The following is a 27183-nucleotide window of genomic DNA, read 5'->3' as shown; positions in this document are numbered from 1 at the left end:
ATTGAGTCTGTATGGCATCAATGGAACTGCTCAACAACTCACAAACATCTACAATTTATTTACCCCCCCACACACACACACTTTTGTTCAGAACATGGTTTTAGGGGCTCTTATTTATTCATAGTCATTCCGTACGTTTAAAATAACATATTTGATATTTCCTGACTGCTGACGTTTTGAACGGTGTAGTTATTCAATTGAAATGTATATATGCATATATACAATGGGTGAAAAGTTTTAAGCATCAGAAATACTAAAAGGGATAGAATTTATTTTTGTACACAGTGTCCATCAAGGTGCAATGACCACTATATTTTACGAAATAATCTTTATGGGTGAAAATAAAGAAGCAAAGAATTGTGGCTGAGTCCCACTCGGCTGAAGCGCTTTTAGCCCAGTTCAGAAGAAATCTTTTGTTTGATACGTGCATTTACACTTCTTATGGACGATACTTAAAACTTTCCTACACACTTCATTCACGTGAGCTGTTGACAGCGTCTGTGAGTTCTATAGCATCTCTCATAATATATAAAAGCATGAAGAAATAGTGACAATGGCCCTGTCCGGATGGTTTTCAAGTTTCATCATTGGCTATCACTTAGCATGCCTGGGTGGAATTACTCGTTTGTCAATAGTCTATAGCATCAAGAGCTGTCCAAGCAGCGTTTTGAATTGCTGCGTACATCCGGCCAGCTCCCTCACCTTTTCACTCATTTCCCTGACCGCTCCAGGCGAAGGATATTGCAGCGCTGCTGTCTTTGTGCTGATGACGATGTCTTTGAGCTTATTACAGAGGGCATTGCTGCTCTGGCCTACCTTGGCTCGAACGTCAGGCGACTTGGCCTGACGGGACAGAGTGTCGCCAATGAAAACTAGCTTGTGTGCGCTAAGGATGACAAGCTTGCTGTGAGCCACAAAGATCTTGGGCAGCTGACTGGAGTTGACCGCAGTAAAGAAGGCATCAATAGCATTGGTAACGGTTGTAAAGTTCTGGCCGGACTGCTCGAGGTAGAAAAGAAGAAGTTGGCGGTCGGCGTGGCACAGCTTGGAGGAACCATTTTGAGTGAGCTGGGTGCCTTGAGGGTGAATCGACGATGGAACCCAACCGGTCATGTCGTTGTTGATCGGTCGGCTCACTTCCTGCTCTAGTCGTTCAAACTGTTTGATCTGTTGGAACAGAAAACGAGAATTGTTATACAAACACAACTTGCGTAAGTTGCGACTGCAACCAATACTCAATCAAAACTAGAGATCAATCACACATTGATGACGACAGAGCACAGACCACTTTTATCAATGTTGTATAGAATTGCAGTGCCGTGAAAACATATTTGTAATGACTTGTTTTAAGACGGGGTACCGGAGTGTGTGTTCCAACTGTAGAGGGATGACACTCCTCAGCCTCCCCGATAAGGTGTATTCAGGGGTGCTGGAGAGGAGGTTCCATCAGAAAGTTGAATCTCGGATTCAGGATGAGCAGTATAGTTTTTATCCCGGCCACAGAACTGTGGACCAGCTCTACACCCTCGGCAGGATCCTCAAGGGTGCATGGGAGTTGGCTCAGCCAGTCTACATGTGCTTTGTGCACTTGCAGAAGGTGTTTGACCGTGTAGCTCAGGGAAATTTGTGGGGGGCGGGGGGCTGCCTTGGGAGTACGGGGTACCAAACGCCCTGATACGGGCTTTTCCGTCCCTGTACGACTGATGTTAAGAGTTTGGTCCACATTTCCAGCAGTAAGTAGAATTCGTTTCTGGTTAGGGTTGGACTCCGCCAAGGCTGCCCTTTGTCACCGATTCTGTTTGTTACTTTTATGGACCACATTTTTTTATGGACAGCTGAAGTTTTGAGGGGGTCCGGTTTGGGGGTTTAAGCATCTCATCTCTGCTGTTTGCAGATGATGTGGTGCTGTTGGATTCCTCAGGCCATGACCTCCAACTCTCACTGGAGCGGTTCACAGCCAAGTGAGAAGTGGCTGGGATCAAGATCAGCACCTCCAAATCTGAGACCATGAACGTCATACCATCATACCAACAGTCTAACATGTTGTGGAGCGCCCTCTCATGGTCGGGGATGACGTTCTGCGCCAAATGGTGGATTTTAAGTATCTTGAGGTCTCATTCACGAGTGAGGCTAGAATGGAAAGGCAGATCAGTGCAACATCTGCTGTTTTGCAGACGCTATACCGGTCTGTTAGAAATATCTGGGCATGTCCGACATGGAGGAGGCTTCGGGGATGACCCAGGACACGCTGGTGAGACTATGTCTCTTGGGCTGGTTTGGGAATCCCCCCCCGAGCTGGATGAAATGGCTGGGGAGAGGGAAGTCTGAGATTCCCCGCTCAGATTGCTGCCCCCGTGACCGGACCACGGAATACAGCGTTAGAATATGTATGGATTGATAGCTAACTTATCACACATTTAAAAAAAATATATATATATATATACTGACTATTAGCCGCAGCAGCAAAATACAAGCAAAAAAAAAGATTTTTGTCTGCAATTGGTCGGCGTCTCCTTACGGAGATGCTGGTCTGCTATTTGTCAGCCTCACTCGTTTCGAAAGGGCGGAACGGTAAAGCTTTGTTCTATCGTGAGTGGTTACAAAACCGTATTTATAGTGCATTTTACTGCTTAATTCAAACTTCAATGGGTTAGCCATGGTTCAAGATTGCTAGCGATGTTAAAGAGATGTAATAAGATGATTTATATGGAAATGAAACTGGGCTACCGTTACTAGGGAATATGGGCATAACAAGCGCCACTCAAAGGTAAATAAATCCTTTCTATATTTTTTATTTATGATGTTTTCTGAGTGTCTACATGTATATTATATATGCATAGCACTTACTATACTATTTTGGTACCAATTTTTAATATGTATGTTCAATGTTGATGTTTTTACCTGGAGAAATTGATACATTGATTGTGGGGGTAAACATTTTGGCCCTATGTGAAGAAGAATTTGGTATCAAAACATGCTCAGCTTACATCTGCGGGGAAAAAAAAAAAAAACATCTTTGTGGCCTGATGACGCAAAAGCTGCACTTTTTTGAAAGGTTTGCATCCTTAACCCTTGTGCAGTATTATGTCAATTTTTTTGACAAATTCTTCCACTTTCGACACGTAGTATTTTAGCCAAGGGGTGGCACCTTTCTGGAAATGTGATAACTAAGTTGGTGGTGCCATTTCAAATGGCATGATGTCATATGGGTGAAATTTCATTTTCCTTTTTATCCAGTGTCTTCCAATGATTTCCCTTTGATGTAAAATGCCTTTTGATGTAAATAACAAAGGATTGGTAAAACAACATCATACCAACGGTCAAACATGTTGCCAGTTCAATGGTGTGGTTATACTTTGCTTTTTCAGGTCCTGGACAACTTGCTGTGATTACTGGAGCAATGAATTCTGCTGTCATCAGCAACCTATTAAAACACTTGCAAATTTACTGTATGTCCTCCTCATATGCACGAAATGAAAGCCAAAACTTCTCAAATTCAGCTGCAGCCAACCAAAACTACCACCCACGACTGATGTCTGATAAGCTTATTCAGGGATGTTGTTCATGGGTTCGGTCGGCGAATAATTAGATGAATCTTGGTGTTAAGTGTCTCACATTGGCAACTGTGGCATGCATATTGAGCGACAATATCAACAAACAAGTTTTGCTTGAATATAACAAGAGTGGCAAAACTTCCAAATTAAGAGTTGCTTTAGAAAAAAAGAAACACCCAACCAACTCCTGGGGGAGATTTTGACCACCACAATTCCACCACAATTTGCAAATAAATTCTTTAAAAATCAAACCATGTGACTTTCAGTTTTTTTTTTTTTCCACATTCTGTATCTCATGGTTGAGGTTTACCCATGTTGACAATTTCAGGCCTCTCTAATCTTTCCAAGTTGGAGAACAATTAGTGGTTGACTAAATACTTATTCATATATATATATATATATATATATATATATATATATATATATATATATATATATATATATATATATATATATATATATTATATATATACATAGTTATATATATATATATATAGTATATATATATATATATATATATAGTATGTATATATATATATATATACATAGTAATATATATATATATGTATATAGTATATATATATATATATATACGTATATATATATAATATATATATATATATATATACGTATATATATGTATATATATATATATATATGTATATATATGTATGTATATATATATATATATATATATATATATATATGTATATATATATATATATATATATATATATATGTATGTATATATATATATATATATATATATATATATATATATATATATATATATATGTATATGTATATATATGTACAGTATATCTCATTGACAATTCAAGTATTACACAATGAGGCAACAATGAGCCCGGCAGTAAAAAGCGAGAAAGGAACGCTCTGGAAAATCGAGGAGTGGAACTAAACAGATACACATTTATTTTTGGCCCCTTTCAATGTAATTCAGCTTGACGTGAGAGTGGTGATTTAGTCCCCTCCATTGACAAGCTGTCACTGACTATTCAGTTCAACTGCTATGGAGTAGAATAGATTTTTTTTTTTTCCTTGACGGAGGTGGCACCCGTAGAAAAAGCTCTGTGAATATTTGATAACTTCAAAGAGGTTTCTCACATCCACACTCACCTGTTGCTGCTCCAGTTGTGTCTTGTTTTTGATTATGCTGCCTTTCTCCATCAGTTGTCTTTGGCTCTTCTCAAACTCTTCCTTACCCTGACAAAACAATACAAGACTTCTTATTTTTGTGGTCAATTGCTCAAGGGTTATATGTTCAACATCACAATCAAGGTCGATCTAATATGTGTCTATGCAATAGCATTCAAAAAATTGAACATACCCTCAAATTCAGATGTATGTTGGGTGGGAAGTGCAAAACAAAATAACAAACTGTGAAAAAAAAATCTTTACACTGCATGAAACAAATTCACGTTTCAGAAGATAAAAATGAACGAAAGCAGAAGAAAATTTATGTAAACATCAGATTGCAAATGACGGAAACAAATTTACATCTCCGATTTAAAAAAAAAAAAAGGCCACGCATTTAAATTTCAAAAAACAAAAGCAAAAGCAAATTTGCGTTTAAGAAAACAAATGAACAAAACCAGAAACAAATTGACATTTAAGAACACAAACAAAAGCAGAAACAACTTTGGATTTCAAAATGACCAAAACTTGAAACAAATTAACATTTAACTCTTTTCGTACCACGCGTTATCAGAAAAGGCAAACCCGTTGATCGCATTTTTCGTAGCTATCGAGGGCAACACTCCAATCAAATGGTCACACTTCATTACTACAATGCTTAATAAGCTTAAACTTAAGAGGAGCTCTGGCCACGAGTGTCATCGTTCCATTCATAATTAAAAAAAAAAAAAAAAGTCGTTGGCAGATAACTATTTTACATGATGAGATTTCTTGTTGCTGGTAAGGAAAGAGTTATGAAACCGATGCTGAAACACTTCAGAAAAAAAATTACATTTCAGTTCCACTCGCATCTGCCTTTATTGTCCGCGTTCTCGTTAGTTTGATTTGCTCCACCTGTCTGGTGGTACTTTGTCCAGTTTTGCACTCGGTTCGGTCCTGCCTCATTTCCTTGTTAAAACGTCCTTTTTTTGAGACACATATTTTTCAGTTTTCCTGCATTTTTGGGTCCCCTTCCTTCCTCCTCCCAACTCACCATGACCAGACGTGACACTTCCATTAAATTGTCATTTGTAATTTAGCGTACCATCATGTTAAAACTTGCCTGCTCTTGGTGGACTTCATTAAACTTGGTGGACAAATAATTTGAAATGATAATGACTTATTCTAAGTTGTGTCACAAATAATAATACGTTTTAATTGCTGATGTGGGTTTATTGATGTTTAAATGCTCCGAAAAAAATAGCCTGTGTAGCCCAGTAATGCGTACGTGTGCGCTTGAGGGGTCCAATCACTGAAGGCCTAAGTGTGAAATGCACTGACCGCCACTGGGTATAACCATGTAAGTGTTCTTCAAATGAAATGTAGCTTCACAAGATGCCTGACAAAAGGTTAGACCAATGCCATTGAATGAAGTTGTGGTCACTCAGCGCTCTCATTTGCCTGCATCCCTGCATACTAGACACATCATTTATGACAGGGACACACAATTTCTAATCAACATGCATGCACCGGATGTGACGTTTTTGGAGGGGTGTGCCGAAAAATTGTTTCACACAAGAATAGGGATTCTCATTTACTACAGTTAAATCGATAATCGATTTAAAACGGCACTATTTCAATACTGAAAGTAAAAAAGAAATCAAAACACTTTCTGTCCGCTTCCGCCCTTTTTTTTTTTTTTTGCTGTACGCTTCCATACTACATTTTGGAAAGTCAAGCAGTAAGCGGCATAACGCATAAAAACAGTGAAGGACAATCAACCATCTTTTCCTTATTAAAAGCATATTTAAATGCAACGTTTAACTCTGCGGCTAATGAACGCGGCTTTCAATCAGATTGAAGCCGTGATTAATATTCATGCCACCTTCATGCTAAACAGAATCTATTTAGTTAGAAAGCGGCTCAATAAATCAACAATGACACCACAGACTTATCCTCGCTCTTTCGCACGTGCATGTGAATTAAATGAGCTAACCAGGAGCAAATAGTCATACAGAACAGAAAGCATATGATCCGTAATCAACACAACACCAAACTTCAGCATGTCCAAAAAATGGAATACATTAGACCAAAAGAAAAGAAAATACAAAACAATGTATGCAAACTCAAAATTAATTTACGCACATTACTCATGTACATTCAAAATAAATAAATGTTACAATTGTGACTAATATTAGCACACATTCCATGCTTTGCACGTTCAATTTAGCTGCTCACTTGAAAAAGGATCATTTTCATGACTCATAAATGGCCTAAAAGTACTAAGAAATATATTTTTCATTTGGGTAACAGTTTTTCACATAATATTTTGATACTGAAATGTACTTGCTACCTTTTTAAATTTCGTTTTAATCCTATTTTATACTAATAAAAGCAACACAATTTATAACAAGCTTCAAAGATTACCAGCTGGCCACATGTTTTTTTTTTTTTTTTTTTTTTTTTTTTGGGGGGGGGGGGGGGGGGGGGGGGTGCTCCTTCCCAATCAAAACTTAGTTCAAAGAAAAAGTAAAGAATTTTCACCGTTGCAAAGCACAGTGAAGTTGTATTATTATTCTTTACACATGTATAAATTGGAGCAGAAATCATTTTTGATGAAATTTTGAACCAAAATCATTTCTGAATTGAATTAGAGACCCCAAATCGATTCGTATCAGAATCGAATCATGAGACAGTCAAAGATTCCCACCCTACGTTTTTTTACGTCAAAATATTAATCATTGTCCATTTACCCTTTTACTCAGCAAAACTTGACAACTTACGAACATTTTGTACAACTTGATCTGACATTTTTGTTTCGACCTTGCAGTTCATGTCTCGTTTTTACCCGAGATGTTGTGAGATTTCATCTGCAGGATCTCATTATTGAAAAAAAGCCTATTAAAAGTGCTATCTTTAGGCCTGAAACAACATCAACTCTGCAATTATTTTAGTATCAGTGTGAAGTCAGGTAATACACAATCAGGCAGCAATGAGCCTGAAAATAAAAAGCACAAATGAAACACAAAATGCAATACCGTATTTTCACGGCTTCAAATATGATCAACTCAGTGACTGCCAAAATGTGCGGACGTTAAAAGTGGAAAGGGTGGGCACGAAAGAGGAGAGATAACGTGCACTAAAAACAAAATACAAACAGCTGAAAAAAAGAACGTCAATTAGAAAAGACATCAGTCGTAATTTAATTGTTTTTTAGTACTCTGAATCGATAGCTTCATTTACGAGCAACAATGTGTGAACGTGATTAGTTTCAAACCATCAGTTTGTTGTCACGTCGGCTGCTCACTCAGGGAACCAACGAGGATTAAGTTGGTGTAGTGACTAAGCTTCCAGAAAATTACTTCAAAATTAAAGCATAGCAATGGCGTTCGTATCATATACGTTACTTGTACCATAAGTACAGTTTATTTCGATGGATTGGCTGCCTTCCTAACAAAGTTTGGTTCTGACACTGATAGCGTGGCCTGACAGGCAGCGCATTGTCTTGTACGTAGCGCTTCTAAACAAATAAACAGATCACTTGTTAGAGGTTAGTTCAACAATAATGTCTTTACCTGTAGATGCACATAGTCATAATCCTCCATCCATCCTGCCTCTGTGGTCTCATAAGGTCCTTCAACTTCTCCCTCTTCTTCAGCAGCAGCAAACTTTGGGGGAGAGGGTAAAGGTCGTGACTGAATGTTTATCCTCTCTTCCGCTTTCCCACATTCGGATCCTGACACGTAAGAGCTAATCCCTCCTGGTAATGGAGGAAGTGGTAAGTGTTGCTGATGACTCCGTTTAAAGAGCAAGGAGGCATTGCCATGGAGAAAGGACGCGAGCTGTTTGGTGTCATCTGGGATTCCTCGCACCGTCATTATGAGTTGATCTAAGACATCTCCACCTGGTTGTGGTTTGGCGAGTTCTGCATGTAACCAAGAAATGGCATCTAAACTCTCAGTCTGTGTCATTAAACTCTGAAAGACCTCTTCCAATTTTCCCACCTGTCGGCCCAATTTGGTTTGTAGGGAGCGGTCAGTGGCCTGGCCCGCATTTGTCACGGCACCCCGGGAAAATTCAAGAAAGTCTCGAAGAGTGAAGCACACCCTGTCAGCAGCCTGGCGAATGGCTAGAATATTTCCCTCCAGGTTATCCGGGCTTCTCCAGTTGCTTGTGATGAACGACATCATTATGGAGACATTTAACTCAACAGCTTGTTGAAGGCGGGAAAGGCGCTCCATGGCCGGGTCCAGGTCTAACAAAAGGGGTTTTGCAGTAAATACCACAGGAGCAGGAGATGATGAGCAGGTCTCATTGTCAGCGATGGGGTTCACGTCCAAGGATGAAGCAGAGTTGCTGCTCAGTGTGCTTCCTGTACTTGAGGCAGAGAGTCTCTTGAATGCCCTTTGCGGCTCCTCGCTACAGCTCTTCTGGAACTGGGCATCACGGACCACCTGAAAGACATAACTAAGTTTTAGTGTGTTTACACAAAGGGAATGATTGGTATTGATCAGTGCAGTAATCACTGTCATGGAAGCAGAAATGGGCATGGGCGCAACGGTAGTGTTCTTGAAGCAGAAGGGGACAGTTCTCAGGCTGAGGGAATGGCTGATTATGGATGTGAGAATGTTTGTTACAATGGATAACAATAAAACAGGCCTGAAATTATTGGTGACATGCAAATGACCTGAGCAATTTTGACGGAGATGGTTAAAAAAAAAAAAAAAAAAAAAGCCTGATAACTGTCAAGTATTAATACTGCATGTTTACATTTTATAATCGAGCCAGTAAAACATCGCAGGACTTGTTCAACAAAGGAGCCACTCAAGGTCCTGAGGAAGGGGGCTCCTCCTTCTTATGGTCCTTTCTTGAGGTTTCTTAGTTTCCCCAGATGGGTTTCTTTTAAATTATTCCCTTTCTTTTCTGAGAGCTTTTTGTATCTGTATTGCTCTGTGTGATCCTATCTGTGATTTCTTTTTCACCCGTGAAGCTCTTTGAGACTGTGGTGACTCAGGGCTGTACAAATAAACTTGACTTGAATTTACAATCCAAGAACAAAAATTGAAGCATTACATTTCAAGGTGTTTTCAAACCTATGATTGGGACTGGCACATTCTCCCCAGACACTGCCTATTCAGTTGTGTTCATTTTTCATCTACATTTTTTGACTCTTGCGGACTACCCAAGTGTGCTCTGTAGTGGACATCCAGGCCGTTCCAATGATGTTCCATGAAGGTTTTTGTCTTGTCGAGAGAAAATAAAGAATGCAACAAATCACATGAAAAGGCTGGGTCTCAGAAGGATACAAGCTCTAAAATTTCGGTATTTAATTTTACAAGAGCTACAAGATCTTTGTATTCACAATTTCATTTAGAAAACTGACTACAGTGGGCCCAGGTCTACAACATTCCTGCCCTATGTTTTTTTTCAGCTTCCGACATGACCTGTGATGTTTTTTCATCCCCTCTACGGTATTTTTCCCGCTTTACGACAAAAACAACTGTCATGACCCTAGGGGTTGGATGTATTTGTGTTGTTTTGTCTCCATCTTCAGGCGTTTTTAGCTCCTATTTTTTGGTATCGTCAAACTGCCTGCGCTGCAACGCGTCACTCAGATGCTGGTCTGCTATTGGTCTGCATCATGACTCCCTAAGATACTTGTCTGCCCTTGGTCAGCGTTACTGTCAAAATGGCGGCATGCTACGGACTGGATCATGTCTGAGTGCTTAAAATGACTATTTATTCACCATTTTACTGCTTAATTCAAACTTGAATGGGTGAGCCATGGGTCCCAAGATTGTTAGTTATGTTAAAGAGGGAATTAAGAAGATAATCAAGAAATTCGAAGGCTAAGCTAGGCTAGGCTAGGCTACCCTCACTCGGGAATAATAGGGGGTAACAAGCTCGTCACATAAAGGTAAATAAATTCTATATTTTTTATTTATGATGTTTTTTAACTGTATACATGGATATTATACAGTATATACGAAACACTTACTATACTATTTTGATACATTTAATAAGTATATACAACTGTTATGTATATATATGTATATATATATATATATATATATATATATATATGTATATATATATATATATATATATATATGTATATATATATATATGTATATATATATATATGTATATATATATATATATATATATATGTATATATATACTGTATATATATATGTATATATATATATATATATATATGTATATATATACTGTATATATATATGTATATATATATATATATGTATATATATATATATATATATATATACACACATATATATATATATATATATATATATACACACACACACACACACACATACGTCCCTGCCTTGCAGTATTTTCAATTTTCGACATTTTTTTGTCCCGTCTTTACACCATTTCTTTTGCCTTGCGATACATCCAACATGGCGTGCGTGGCCGCCATGTTGGATGTGTCCGCGCTCATATGTCTATACACACGTCACTGCTTATGTCACTACAATTCTGGTCAGCTATTGCTCGGCGTCACTGTCAAAATGGCCCCATGTTGGATCTCGTCTGAGTGCTTAAAGTAGCGTATTTATTGTGCATTTTACTGCTTAATTGAAACTTGAATGGGTTAGCCATGGGTCCCAAGCGTGCTAGTGATGTTAAAGAATCTGGAGATAATCAAGAAATATGGAGATGTCTAAGCTAGCCTAGCCCACAGTGGACCCCCGCGGTCAGACTCTGAACAGAAAAACAGTAGTGAGTTGCTGGTTGGGTGTTACAATGGTATCTTCTACCTGTGGTGGGACATCGTAGATACTTGTGCTTTCCCTCTCTCCTCGCTCCTCTTGCTCTCTTGGGATGTCGTAAACATCCAGGGTAGGTTGACCTCCGTGGTGCACGTGAGCTGGAAAGCTGTAGATTTCCTGAGCCAAATGGCTAACTGTATTTCCTTTTCTGTGTTTTTTTGTCAATGTAGGAGGTGGCACATCATACACATCCTCGGGCATTATATTTGGAGTGTGATCTTCATTCGGACTGCTAAACTTAAACTGGCCAGGAAGAGTGGAAATTTGAGGTTTCTTTTTGGTCAAATTGGCTGGCACATCATAGGTCTCTTCTTTTATTAGATGAGTGATAGAAACATCTTTACCGACAGTGGTTGGGAAATCATAAACCTGGAAAAAAAGAGAAAATATCTGTATTTTAGAAAATGATTCATCACTGTCAAATTGTAACTTAAAAGGTGGCCAAAACTAAAAACGCTGATTTTATTTTATGATATCTAAACAAATTTAAACAGTCCAGGATGGCCGCTATCTTGCATATTTTTCAGGTTTCTTTTCCAACACACCTGATTCAAATGATCAGCTCGATAATGATTATTTGAATCGGGTGAAGAAACCTGAAAAACATGCAGGATAGCGGCCCTCAGGGACCAGGTTTGGACCTGCCTGGTTTTGACAACAAGTTGCAGTGTCTTTCATTGAAAGTCTGGAAACCCAACACGACAGCGTCAGAACAAAAGGTCTGAAATCGGGTTCGAAATCAGGTAGCCTTTATGAGTCGCGTAAACTGACCTGTATGTTGGATTTGTCGCGTGTAGGAGGCACATCATATACATCCTGTTGGCTTGAAAATGGATGCCTGGGTGGCAGATCATACTTCTCATGATCTGACTTCACTGTGTCATAGACATAAACTGAGCTTTCTTGAGTAGCAGCAACACCCTATAATACACAAATAAATGAGGTCAGAATGTGCCAGTGGTCACAGTGATTTCAAACTACTGGTATTGATGACAAAAACTTTTTATTAGACAGTGTTTCTGTGTTTTCACACTTAAATGGGGACTGAAAACCTTCCACGGAAAGTGAAATCCGCATTGTAACCCCCCCACCCCTACCCCAAGAACATTCGTGCATGTGTACTAGAACTTTTAAAATATGTGAAAAGTATTTATACTTTACACTTTATTTACTTTATTTGAGACAAAGATTACCACAGTTTACACATTTACTTAAATATTGAAAAATTAAACTATTACAGTAACTGTACTTTCATCCCTTGTAGTTTCTGCCCCTTGGCCATAGTCGGTGCATAATGGTCCTTGCATGTCAACTTAAGAGTGGAGCCCATAGTTGAACAAATATGATAAAGGGGAAGCAGGGTTTCCACTCAGAATTCCAATTTATTACAATAGTGCTCTTTGTAACATCTGCCCAACACTCTCTACTGCTCCCACCACACGGGCACGCCTCATGCACTACTTTCTCACTCATGCGCGAGGTTCACTCTGCAACTCGGCAGAAGTTGCCGAGTTGTAATCCACTCCTGCCCTCTTTGGTCAATGTCGCGTCAGGAGCCAATCACGCATCTAGTAGGCGTGCACTTGGCATGTGTGGTTACAGTCAATTTGTTTGGGAAACCTTCACAGCAGTCAGTTCTGCAGTATCTTTATTTTTTTAATGAAAGAAAAAAAAAAAAACACATGATGCACAATGTGGCAAAGGAACACTGTATGGCCCAAACAATACAGATTTTTAAGGGCCGATGCTGATTTCGATATTTGGCAGAATATAGTTCTCCTAACCAATCAATGTAAAAAATATAATGAATAAATACTGTAAAGTTCTTTGGTCTATCTCCTACCACGATAATATGAACTACAGGCAAACACTTTGCCACACTTTTTATTTTTGTATTTGGTTGAATCAACAAAAGAAAGGCAAATCTGCAAAAATCAGCCATTTGACAAACTGCAAAATTGGATTCACTTGGTGAACTGGAGCCTATCCCAACTAACGTTTGGACTAGAGGCAGAGTACACCCTTTAATTGTTGTCAGCCAAATCGCAGGACACTCAACAAAAAACGAACAAACAGCACTTACACTCAGATTTATGGCCACTTGCAATTTAGACAACTCAATTAACATAAAAAAACAAACAAACATGTTTTCGGAACATGGGAGGAAGCCATTGCTCCTGCAGAAAAGCAACCTTTATTCTATTGAATATTCCATTGAACAGTCGAAAATTTCAAACTGCATTAAAGTGTTTTGCAAAATCCCTGTTACATTTTATTTAATACAGTTTAGTGAAAAAAACAATAACTAAATAATTAAGGAATCTCACATGAGAAGGATTCATCTTGTACTAACCAAACATTTTGAAACTTATTCAGACACTGTTTCAATCATTTTTTCAAAATCAAAGCAGATCTTTGCAAACGTCTTATTTAGATTAAACACAAAAGATAATTAGTCTGCTTTCATGAAAGACTACATAAATCAGATAATTACTGCTAAAAGGTTTAACAGTAGTTTCTAATGATTACTCATTTATTAAAATAGCTATCGATTACTTTGATAATCAATTTGAGAACAATTGATCAATCGATAGATTCGGACAGCTGTTAATTTTTCATCCTCTTTCAGTTGTTTGCCCTACATTCTTCCAGTGCCTCCAGCAATTACATGCATCTGTGTCCACAGCCCTACAGCAGATGTTTACAGTTCCTTGCTTACCTTACTAAGTGTCTTGCCATCCTCCCAGGTGCTCTTTTCCAGGGTGGGGGGCACCTGGTACACATCTATCTCGGTGCCTGGTAAAACTGCAGAGGCAGAATGCAAAATGCCCTGGTTTAGCCCCAGACCTAAAGAAGGTGGCACCTGGTAGACACACTCCCCAGATATCTCAGACTTATTTGATGCTAGCACGGGAGCTGTTACGGTCAGTTCTGGCTTGACCTTAAGAGGTGGTCCACTTGGACCAGAGGGAACATGGTACAGTGTTTGAGGGTTTGACTTGGGGCCATGCAAAGGAGGAATCATGTAGACAGAATCGGATTTAGGCTGTGCTGGATTGGCCGTGGAAAGTATCGGTCTGTACTGGGCTGGGGGTGGAGGATGATAGGAGCCAGTTTGTGGGTGAAGGGGTCGCTGCTTCTGGGAAGTAGAACATACTGCTGGATCTAACGTGCAAGGACTTCCATGTTCTTGCTCTTTGTCATACATGCCAACAAGGACCTTAAGACGATTGCCAGGGACAATGCCTTGACGACCATGAAGTGAACAGAGCCACCAGCCGTCAAGCCCTTGTGTGTCACGTTCTAACACCGTCAGGATATCCCCCTTGCGGAAGGACAGTTCATCTGGAGATTCTGCAGCATTGTCATACAAAGCCTTGGCCAGCACATTCTGCAATAGATAGAAACACATTTTTCAAAACCCAAACTGAGTATTCTTTCAGATTTCATATCCAAGATGTTCTTAGAGAAATACTCCACATAATCATTTATGTCATTTAGGTCATAATCATTTAATGAAAGAACAATTGGCAAAATAACTTGAATGTGATCCCAAAAAAAAAAAAAAAAAAATTACCAATGGAAGTCAGATTTTGAACCACGCAACCATCCAAACCTTATGAAACAAACCTGGACAAAAATGATAGTACCCTTTATATTTTGTTGCGCAACATTTTGAGGCAATCACTTCCATCAAACTACTGGAAATGTCAATGAGCCTTCTGCACCTTGAAACCAGTATTTTAGCCCACTCCTCCTGAGCAAAATGCTCAAAATTATCTCAGGTTTTAAGGTTAAGTTTTCCAGACGGCACGTTTCAGTTCCTTACAAAGTTGTTAAATAGCTCATGTGTGTACATTTCAAGATCATAACATGCTACAGTTAATGTATATAACTTCAAAAAAGTCTTAGCAGAGAAGTTTCGAATAATTGATGCTTGTCCTTTGAAACCGACAAAAGCACAGTACATACATGTTGGAGAGATACAGTATTGATCTACATATCCTGTCGTGGTGCCCTTGAGCGTGACCCAGCAACAAGCCCAATTTCGTACAGTTGGATGTAAACACAGTCATTCTAATTTCCTGCAGGGTATACTGTAGGATTTGCCTTGGTAATTATTGATGAAAATTCTAACTGGGAATGGTTAATTTTTGATTAGCGGTTGGTATTTATAATCACCCTATCATCCATCCATTTATTTTTCAAGGCCGCTTATTCTCACTTGGGTCGTAGGCTTAGAGAACCCCCGCGGGCTCAGAAAGAGCCTTCAAACTCCACACGGGAAGGCCGGACCGAGCTGGAATTGAACTTGACTCTGAACTGTTGAAGCAGACTTGCTTACCTTTCTTCTGACGAGCCGCCCTGTGCTCGTAATCAAAACACTAAAATTATAGAAAGAAAATGCACACTGCAGAGTTTTTTTTTTAATATCGATTTAATAGTGAACATTTTTAATAGCATTATCTTTTTATAATTTTTTTACACATTTTACTTGATAACTATTGTTTATCAAGTAGCAACCTATATTAAACGTTATGTATAACACACTTTACATTTGAAGACAAATCTAGAGGCAGTGGTAAAAAAAAAAACAAATTAAAAAAAAAAAACAATGCAATACAATATAATACAATAAAACAACAGATTTAAAAAAAAGTCGGGTCAATGAAAAGTCAATAGATGAAATCGGATAAATATCACTTGAGAAGTTTTTTTTTTTGAGTCCTCTTTTAATCATGCATCCACTATTCATGGAGCCCTGAGATGGTTAAGGAAATGCTGCGTTCAGATGGCGCGCGTTGTTTACGCTCTACGCGAGGCGTTTTGTTGCGAGGTCAAAATGAAGTTCACTTTTCACGCAACAGAGGGGAGGGGAGTGAGCTTGCTGTGCACTTTACAGTGGATCCGGAAAGGAGAGCATTGCTGAGAACGTTCACTTTTCCGAGTTATGGCAGAGCCAATATTTTCTCTGACAGCACCTTTATGATTCTTTTTTTACACTGCGCGTCCCTCGCTTTAACAGCAATACTCGTCTGCCAAAAAAAAAAAAAAGTTTCAATGTAATCAAGTGGCCAATACTGTGCTAAATACTTTACTGTCAGTGCTGCACTATCGTTAGCTTAGCACAGTAACTACGGTTCACCAGCTGTTAAAAAAAGGAAGCAAACGCTGCACATACTAGTTGTCCCAAGTTCTCCCTTCCGCCTTTCTACAAGCCAGGGGAGTGCTCTTGCTTGGCTCCGTTTTGTATTGAAAGCTCACAAAACGACCTGTTTGAAATGCTGCCATCAGGCAGACGCTACAGGAGCCTGAGGGCCAGGACTGCCAGACTGGTAAACAGCTTCTACCCACAAGCCGTCCGGATTTTTAATAAATCCCTCACAAACTAAACTGCCTCCTACTGCACGCATAAACTATATAATATTCTGCACTACATTATTAGCGCCATTGTCTCTGTTTGTTTATAGCTATTTATTTATTGCTCAATTATGGAACGTAGTCTGCTGCTCGGGGAAGTGAGCAAAATAAGAATTTCATTGTACGGTACAATTATACATATGACAATAAATCTCTTGAATCTTGAATCTTTGTACGCTGAGCGGAAAAAAGGGGTTCCCATACAGCAGTGGTCCCCAACCTTTTGATCACCACGGACTGGTCAACGCCTTTAGATTTATATTGCGGACGGGGGGGGGGCTGGGCGCTCTAAAAACCACATCATCCTTCTCACTATGTATGTAATAGCAACAGCGGCCAGAGGCGGCGCCAAAAAAACAAAGATCAAAAAAATTATCCATATCTGTAACCAAATCCACAAATGCGCAGCTGAAGTAGCACATGCAAAATGAGAGTCAGAAATCAGACAGCTCGGTGGAAGAGTGGCTGTCATAATCATTAAAAAATTAAGTACTGGTAAACTAAAAAAACAAAACAAAAAAACCCCTGCAATTTATACATACACACTGATGTGCACGTACGCAATATATATAAATGCGAAACTAGACACATTAAAAAAGCTGCAAACATGCACAAAGGTGGCTTCCGGTTAGACTGACCATGAATTTATTTTAGAAACACAAACACATTTTCTTGTAATCTCCATTTTATCCTTACATGGTTATCAATTTAAAGAACATTAAATACATGGTATCTACCCATGGGTCGATAGAAGATATGTGCATGTTTTGTTTTTTCTCGAAAAACAAACAAACACATCTGATTGCTAGATCAAAGAGACTGCTGCTATTTTAGGCATTTTCAATGGTACGAGTAACGTCCCCTGGAGGTCTGAAAAGAGTTGTCATATTTGTGACACCTGTACTGCAGGACTGTGGCTGTAATCTTTCATGTGACTTTTTATCAGGAGGCCAAGTGTCTACAGATCGCCCTAATTACAGATCTATGCATTCAACTATGTGTTTAGGCATACAACTCATTTGTGACTCTCATTAGCACCTGTGGATTCTAGTTATGCATTTGTGGATTTTCATTGCAGATTTGTGACTCTCATTACACATTTGAGACTTCAGCCAGCGCATTTGTGTATTCTCAGTGCAAATTTGTGACTAATTAACCATTTGTGATTCTTTTAACACATTAGTGAATTGAAATGCACACTTGTAAATATTTTTACAACAATTATGGCTACATACATGAATCTCATGGGGAATCCCCCGCAGAACCAAAGCCCACGGCCAAACAATGGAGAGCAGCAACGTCCACACAGTAAAAACTGGCGAAAGTGCCAGGCGATGGCCAAGAAGAAGTGGCACAAATATACTCCAAAGGCACCCCTTTCAGCACAGACAAAAGATGTCTCAACACTCCTGGTAGAGTGGCAGTGAATCACTGAAAGTAAGAGGTGACCAGAAGCCCTGAAAATATGTTTATTCTATCAACAATCCTGTTAGACAAGTGTTGCTTGGAAAGAGCAGTGCCCTTGGAAGGCCGTTGAAGCGTACACATAAAATCATAGAGCCAGCACAGGGCAAGAAAGCTCAGCAGAGCTCCTAGCGTCATTGGGAACTGGCACAAAACAAGCGATGTGAAGGGCTAAACGACAGCGCGATTAGGCCGTAGGGTGACAGTACCATCATCAGGGTGCTATCGAATGCAGGAAAGACTGATAGGCAGAGCACGTAACACTAACGTGCTTGGCCTAGAACAGGGGACGGTAACCTGCGGCTCTTTCATCCTCATGTTGCAGCTCTCCCTGTTTTGTTAAAATAAATAACGGTTGGTTCAGATTGACTATGTGACAAGCGACGCATTTGAATAAATTAAATAATATAATACACAAAGGAAAAATGACATTTACCTTTGGGGCGACGTGATTTGAGTTGGTGGTGGGTGGAGGCGGAGGGAATTTTTTAAAAATTTTTCTTAAAAGAGAACTTTATTCAAACAAGAACTTTTTTTAAACAATGACTTTTTTTGTTTAAACGAGAACTTATTTTTTAACGAGAACTTTTTTTAAACGAGAACATATCACCGGCGATTTCGTTCTCTTTAATCAATAACAGAAGAAGCCTCTCCATTTTGTTGTTGACCGAGGTCTGTCCCCTGGCAATGAAAGTCATGCCCTTCGAACACTTGCTTGCTTTAAAGGCTTCCTTGTTCTTGAGAATTGTACATATTGTCGAGCGGTTACGGCCATACTCACTAGCAAGGTTAGCTATGCGTGCGCCTCCTTCATATTTTTTTATTATCTCCTGCTTCGTTTCTATTGTCATCATCCTCTTACTTCTTCCTTTACCGCCACTTGCAATTTTAGAAGCCATGTCTAACAGATAAAAGTTTGTAAAGTCTTCATAACACACGGACCAGCTCGTGCCATCAAGCAAGGTGAGGGAGTTCGGCCAATAGCATATCGGCATTTCTGTGATTGACGTGACACCGGCCAATAGCATATCGGCATCTCCGTGAGTGCCTTAATCGACCAATAGCATATTGGCATTTCCGTGACATGCGAGAAAAGTTGTTTTTGTTGATGCAGCAGAGTGAAAAAAATAGCGCGGACACACTGACCGGCATGTTGGATGGTTCGTAAGACGAAAGGTTAATGCGTAAGAGGGGGACAAAAAAACGTCGTAAGATGAAACATACGTAAGACAGGGGGTTCGTAAACCATCTACCATCTACCTTCTTTCATCCCCACTGCTTTGCATATGTTTTAGGATGCTTTTTTTTTTTAATGTGATGTTTGCGATCTTATATATATATATATATATATATATATATATATATATATATATATATATATATATATATATATATATCAGGGTAATATATTGCAATACAAAGTGAGGCAACAGCATATTACAATACAACATTCTGGAGTGGCTTTTGTATTATGAATCAAAAACAAAAAGAACAAAAATACATTAAAATGCTACAACAATGTTGCGTGTATGGTGTGAATGGAGAGCGAGAGATTGGTCAAACAAGCGGGAAACAGAGCGTGTGGAGGAGGCGCATGCACGACAGGCAGGAGAGGAAGTTGTTGGACGGCGGGAGTGAGGCCATGTACCAAAGCGACAGCAGAGGAGGGCAAATGGCAGAAAAAGAAAAGTCTCCTGTTCAAGTTGTCCGCAGTAAGCTCTTGTATGTGTTCCAGAGAAGTGCAATAATATCCAAGCAGCCATATTAACGAGCAGTACAATATCATGTTGCGTTTAATTCAAATGGGGAATTTTGAGTTTTCATGTTTTGTTTCATTTCATTTTGTATTATTATATTGCTAAGTAATTTTTGTGATATGAAGGGGAAAAACGTATAGAAGAAACCGTATCTCGAGGTTTTACTGTATTTGATTAATTACAATAGATTTCTCCTTGGCTTTTGTGACGTCGCACATCTGTTTCATTTCCGGTTGAAGAGCACTGTCACATGTATCATGTGCTGGAACTTGTGGCAAAGTGCTACCTGTGTATTCGTGCCATGTGAGTGCCATCTGAAAGAGGCTGAAAGAGATCTTTATCTCAGATGTAACAAGATGTTTGTGGCTCCCAGGTGTTGTCTTAACCGTGGAAACTGGGTAAAAATGGCTCTTTGAATGTTTAAGGTTGTCGACTCCTGCAGTAAAGTAATACTACTATTACTACTACTACTACTAATAAATGGCTGTAGCGCTGTTTCCGGTTGCAAGGTCCTTCAAAAGTTTGCGACAAAATAAAATGTGGCGCAAGAACAAAGTTTATCCGACAAAACGTGGGCAAAAAGGGGCAGACCAATAGTACAATACTTTACAGTATAGTACGTATAGAGAAATCTATTCATTTTATTTATTAGTCATTTATTTATTCGTTTCGTGCAATACATGTGACAATAATTCTCTACACTACAATAATAATATAGAGTATGAATAATTTATTTACAGCATTATTTGCAAAGAAAAGATCCACATTTGCCATGTAAATGTGGCCAATAGTCGGCATTCAACATTTTATTACAGTAAGGTGCAGTTAAACCCCCAATTGAACCCCAAAGGCAATGTTGAGCAAGTTATTTCAAAACTTTAATTCATTATTGATTAGTGTCATTTCAAAGTAATTAGTTATATTAGAATGTTACTGTATTTAAAATGTAAGGCATTAACCTACTATTGCATTACTTTTATAATACTCTCACCAACATAAATGGAAATATGGATTTGCCAATCTAAATTGAGCTCAATACACTCATTACACATCCAGTGAAGGGTTGGTTTAAGCCTAAAAACAGTACATTGTATTGTAAACCTTTATAGACATGACAAGATACAGAATCTTTTATGGGTGTATTTTATTACTTAGCGTCACAGCATATTGATGCATTGTTTATGCTTTAGGCAGAAACAGTGCATTCCACAATTTCAGTTAAAATTCAAGTTCAAGTTCAGTTGGCTAGGTTAGAGGTAAGATTGGGCCTAAAAAATCCAGCTTGACCCGACCCAGCCCTGCAGTATTAAAGTCAGACCCGGCCCGAACCCGACCAATTAACTTGATTTGCAGGCCCAAGCCCGAATCACGAAATTTCCTATTTTATTTGTGAGGACTCGGGAGGAGGTGGTAATTTATATTAACAAATTAAAGCCTTTTGTAATGAAATCTAAGTTTAACAAGACTGCATAAACATTTACATCGTTTATATTTCTGTGTCTGCAGAGGTTAACATTAATCGACAATTTTCCATCATTGATGGATTTGTTTAAGAGTTGACGGGAAAATTTTAAGGCTGTCCGTCATTGGTGCACACTTGCTTAATTATGCGGAGAAATACTGCAGCCCACTAGGCTTTAAATGAATAATGCAAATCAAATAAATGGGAAAAGATATATTAAGATTATTAATAGTTCATGTGCGCAGAGCACGCTCTGGCTCTGCGGCTCATATACAGTAGTAGTTAAATAGTAATTACCTTCTCTGTTTTAGCCAAATTATTTATTTTATAACAAGTATTCCTTAGTTTAGTATCCACATTCCACACATCGTTTTAGTATACATTTTTATAAACATATACAGTATTTATTTAAAAAAAAAAAAAAAAGTCAGCGAGATAGAAGCCCGACTCGACCCGAACGTAATGAATGACATTTTGGGCCTTTCGGGTCGGGTCGGGCTTGGGCTTAAAATTTTACCTCTAGGCTAGGTTGGGGACAAACACTTCAAAAATAGATGGTTTTGGTGGGGTTAGCAGCTAGTCTACATCATCGTTATTGTGTTTACGTACTGGCAAACACGGTTTTTTATGCTTCATCGTGATACACATTGACCAGAACTATTTATAGACTATTTATAGACTAATAATAATAGCATTTATACAGTGAAAATAATGTCATCCTATTGCTAGTTACGACAGGGATCTCTCTGACAAGGTTTTGAAACGCTGGCAAATCCACTGCGGAAAGCGGAAGCTTATCTTCTACTTACGACATGAGTCTCCTAACCTCTTGAGGTGGAAGATGTCACGTATCATTGCTAATCTGTTTCTGCTATGTGGTTGACAGGACCTGTGTCTAAGTGAGTAGAGGAGGCGGAGTCATCGGGTGCGCACCTGCACCAAATCAGCCACCCACTATATTAGGGCGGCCAAGACCACAGGACGATGTCAGGCTATTGCTTATTATGACTAGTGCCGTTACCCGTGAAGTTCCACAAAACTGTGTCTGAGTATTCCTTGTGTCTATTTGTTTGCTACTTTGCTTGTAATTTGAGTTTTTTGGCTGTGTGCCTCTCCTTCAGTTAACGCTTAGTGTCTGTGTGTCCCCACAACGTCCTATGGCTACGGTCTAAATGGTTTGTTAAATTACTGGTGCTATTTGGTGAAGTGGACAGCTCTTTAAGGTGTCGCACACAAAGTGCACCTAACTATTCTATTCTTCTTGTCTTTATCTGTGATGAACTGAAAGTAATGGGCGAATGTCCATATTGTATACAAATTGTCCATAATGAAGCGGTCCTCTGTTGCTGCCACAGTCATCTCTGCTCTACGAGGTACTAAAAACAGAAAGTAAACATTTTGCCCCGGACTTTTACCCTCCGATCTCGCAGTGTTTTTGGCGAATTTGGGGGGGTTGTAATGCCACCAATGCTTTACTCTCATTAGTACCCAGTTCGTGGAATGCATTACCTTACTGCCTTACAGCAAAAAGTAATGCATAGTGCAATGCAAGTACATACTTTTGTAATGTATTACTCCAAACAAAACACATCCTTGGGAGTTCTAAAAAGGCAGAAATTAACAGAGAAAATGTGTTCCTCTTCCCACATTCACATTTTCTTTTCCTCCACACCAGTCTCATTCGCATTTCCAAGTTTGTCAACTGTGATCTACCAAGTCTTGCAAAAGCACTGTCATTACACATTACATGCTGTACATACATACATGTATGTCAAAAAGATTGACAAGAATAACCCATCCATCCGTTTTCTATCAATTCATTTAATAGTAAAATCTGTGTAGTTTATGACATTACAAGAAACCCCCTAAAACACATACTCACCAGGAAGTTCATTTTCCTCTTGTATCAGCTTTCTGGTCCTTGTAAAATATAATTCCAACCAATGTCATGAGTTTGTGTCTCCTTCTCACTAGAAGCTTCCACAGTCCAAGAATCTCTCTTTGTCTCCCCTTCTTTTTTCAGTAGACTTCTCCTTTCTTGTACTATCTTGCCCTCAATTATCAAGCAGATCTCTGCACATTCTGCTGCTCTGTGATCTCACACAACAAGAATGAGACTGTTGTTTGTTGCGTCTTGCCCCTTCTGGTGCCCACCCTCTAGCCTGAGGAAAAGTGGGAGGAGTGTGTAATCCAACACGTCACTTACAGTTGGGTCCTGAAATTTTCTCTATCCAATCTGACCAATGGCTCTGAACTGCACCACTGAAAATAAATAAATAAATAAAACCCTGTGGTCCATTCTCTGTAGTTCTTGTCTTCAAGTTTGTGTCTCTGGTCGTGACAAGCACTCCAGTGTTTGGAAATACTGTACTTCCTATCAAATAGAATAATGTATACATTTTTTAATTATTTTTATTAAGACTGGTGTCATAGAGACCGTACACAACTTATTTTATATTGTCAAAATTGTCATTACAATCTGACAAAATACTTTCAATGATCTTTTGAAAATTAATCCTTTTCTGGCCCCAAACCTATGCTGCTAAAAGGATTTTAATTATTTTAAAACCTCAAACACACACTTGAACACACACACACACGTGAACACACACATGCGTACGCACACATACATACACACACACAAAACAGTAGGGTGAAATAATAAAAGCCCCAAAAGTTCATAGACCTTGACCTTTTTCACATTTTGCCACTTAAACAATAGCACATTTTTTTAAAATTGCAATTTATGTGATTATCCAACACAGTAGAGAACAGTAGAGTGATGTTTAGCAGAGATGGCATGTCAGTAAATTGTCCGGGTCCACCATTTGTCAGCAGTCGGGCCGTCAGTCTGCCATCGTCACTCCATTGTCATTTCAACTGGAAGCAAAACTGTCATTGTCAGTCGATCACTGTCATATTTATTTTATTTATTTTTTCATTGCAAAGTTACAGTTCGCCAGTGTTTAACCCTTTCACTCCTGTTGGGACTATGTGTCCCACAGCTTTTGAAAAAAATGGCAGTGGGTATAGGAATGGCAGCAGATCAAACGGCATTCCAACGGTTCATTACACATCTATCTACACATTCTCGTGGCATTTAGCGACTTTTCCATACACAATGAGCCAATGCTGGCCCCACTGTCAAGAAGGTAGGTTACGTTTTACAATTTCTCATGAATTAACCATCTAGTATTTTCTAGCGGAAATATATTGATATGTGATATATGTGTGTTACTTCAGATTACACCGATTACTATGTATTGTAGGTCTTAGGTGATCATTTTCACTTTTCTGGCACAGTTTTTTTTTTTAACAAATATTGTGGTCTATGGTATATACAGTCCCAGTGGTATTTATTGGTGGAAATGGAAGTGGAATTTTTTTAAACTAATTTTCCAAGTATCCTAGACTTAAAAACAAGTCATATATGACGTTTTGTTTAGAAAAAAAGGGACATGATAAAGCATGGCTCACAGATTGCAATGATGATGGGAAAAATTGGACAGCTGTCCTCTGCCCGGACGGGATCATAAGGACGCCCCCTGGAAACAGGCCTAGGGGTGGGGTTCATTGGCGATCACCCTGAAGCTGGATCCGGCTCCAAAGGGCAATGTGAGTCCACCTTCCTATGTGCTCACCACCTGTGGGAGGTACCACAGGGCTCAGGTAAAGTGGGAACTGGGTGGGGACCTTGGTGGTACGATGCCCGGCTCCAGAAGGCTAGCTTCTGGGACTAGGGAAATGGGATGTCACCTCCCTAGGAGGGAAGGAGAATGACCTGGTGTGCAAAACAGAAAGTTCTGACTAGACCTTGTTGGACTTGCTTCAACACACAGCTTGGGCTCTGGTACCAGTCTGCTTTTCTACTCTGGAATTGCCTACGCTGGCTCAGTGCCTTTACATTGAGCCTCCCTCCGCCTTCATGTAGGTAGAAGAGTCCTGAGTAACTGTTGCTTGTGCCAACGCACCAAACAGCTCAGAATACTCACCCTTTTTGGAGCCCTTGGGGGATGTGCTTTAGAGGCCCTTCTGAGGGCACCCTCATTCTCCTGGGGGAATTCAAAGCTCTCGCAGGCGGGAGTAGATTGGGATTTCGAGTGTAAACTCCAATTGTTATCATGTTTGGTCAGCGACAGGCTTTATGTCTAATTAGACTTCCGGAGGCCGCTAATATAACTACTGCTCACTGTGAGACTACAGCCAAAGGGATGGGAACGAATAACAGTACAGTTACTGTATAATGTTTAATAATTTAAGATTTAAATAATGTGTACTGCAGTAGTACAACGTCTGAGGAGTGCCTGTGGTATGTGCATTTACAGTTAACTCGTCTGTCTAGCATGCAGGGAACGTTCAGCAATATAGTGTTTATTTTTTTATTTTAATAGGAAAAATAATCTATCATGCACTTCATCATGCACATCTATCAGCAGAACTTTGCAGGTCTGCGGTTAAGGCACACATTGTTCGTATCATTTAAAATACACTGTAATAGTGAATTTAGCCAATCATAAGAAAAAACGTGCTTAAGTCCTGATATTTATAGACCTAACTGGAAGAGTTACGTGGAGTGTGAGATTAAATCAACCAAGACTGTTAAGCAAATGAATAAGCATATAATGCATATATTTTTATACAATGCAAGCAAGCAGATTGTTTAACTGCAGTAAATCCAAATTCACACGAAACACGTTTTTACAGTAGCCTATGTGGCGATAAAAACCAAAGGTGTTCTATGAAAAAGTACAGATTGTGACCCAGCAGATTTGTTAAAATAAAATCTGATGTATTTGGTACCATAGAAATATTTTTCACTACTTGAAGGTGATGGGTGCTGGCCGGGCGAATGACAATTGACGATTCACTGACAGCGCCTTCAGTCTTGTTACATTGTGTGAGTGAAACATTTCGCTCATACACGACAGAGTAAAACACGGATAAAAGAAATACAGTGCGAGACCCGACAGTTGTCATACTTACTGGGAGAGACATTTAGCTGGTTTACGTCCTTCAACCTGGTGGTAAAAGAAACGGTGATTCCTAAGCCTCTTCACGAACGGTGATTTCTGCTAATCTTTTTCAGAGGAAAAAAGGGGTATGTCCACAGCTCCCGGAGAGTACGTCGCTCTTCCTCTTATCATAATTTACGTAGAGCCTATTTAAGTCTGCGTCGTTGAATCGTCGATAGAAGGACAGTGCTTTTACCGCAAGTCAGCAGTGTCACCCGATTTCATTTCAATAGGAATACGAACAACAACATTGTACGTTTACCGAAACATCCTGTGCACCTCCAATGGAAGCCTGAAATTTCAGACCATCACATTCTGTCGGTATTCGACGACGAAACAGTAGGACCTTAAAGGGAACGCCTCGTAATCACCCGTTACTCTGTACTAGTATATGTGTGTGTGTCTGCGTGCCATTAGCGGTTGTGTTTGTAAATGCTTTTAAGCCTTGTATTTGCTTGGGTAAAGTACAAGTGAGTTTCCTTGTGTACGTAATGTGTTATATAAATAAAGCTACCTTCATCCCATACGTACCTTGTGTGTTCCTTGGTCTTCACGATGCCTCATATTCTTTTAACAAAT

General features: G+C 39.2%; 1 protein-coding gene across 4 annotated transcripts; it reads right to left on the bottom strand.

The window, feature by feature from the left end:
* Positions 1 to 94: 94 nt before the first annotated feature.
* Positions 95 to 27183, bottom strand: bcar1 (BCAR1 scaffold protein, Cas family member). 4 transcript variants are annotated; one of them, XM_088416311.1, is made up of 8 exons: positions 26576 to 27027; positions 25070 to 25236; positions 14208 to 14879; positions 12260 to 12409; positions 11477 to 11857; positions 8264 to 9142; positions 4692 to 4778; positions 95 to 1167 (listed from the first exon to the last, which is right to left on the bottom strand). In XM_088416311.1, exons 2-8 carry the CDS (start codon positions 25124 to 25126, stop codon positions 637 to 639), a joined length of 2757 nt encoding a protein of 918 aa, XP_088272437.1. In that variant the 5' UTR covers positions 25127 to 25236; positions 26576 to 27027; the 3' UTR covers positions 95 to 636. The 4 variants fall into 4 exon arrangements, with proteins under 4 accessions (XP_088272437.1, XP_088272438.1, XP_088272439.1 ...); XM_088416312.1 differs by lacking the exons at positions 25070 to 25236; positions 26576 to 27027 and adding an exon at positions 27136 to 27183; XM_088416313.1 differs by lacking the exon at positions 25070 to 25236.

The sequence above is a fragment of the Hippichthys cyanospilos genome, chromosome 6 (assembly GCF_059441005.1).
Source record: "Hippichthys cyanospilos isolate Australia breed blue-spotted pipefish chromosome 6, RoL_Hcya_1.0, whole genome shotgun sequence".
NCBI lineage: Eukaryota > Metazoa > Chordata > Actinopteri > Syngnathiformes > Syngnathidae > Hippichthys > Hippichthys cyanospilos.
The sequence above is the reverse complement of the archived record's forward strand: the minus strand, read 5'-3'. Positions and strand labels throughout refer to the sequence as shown.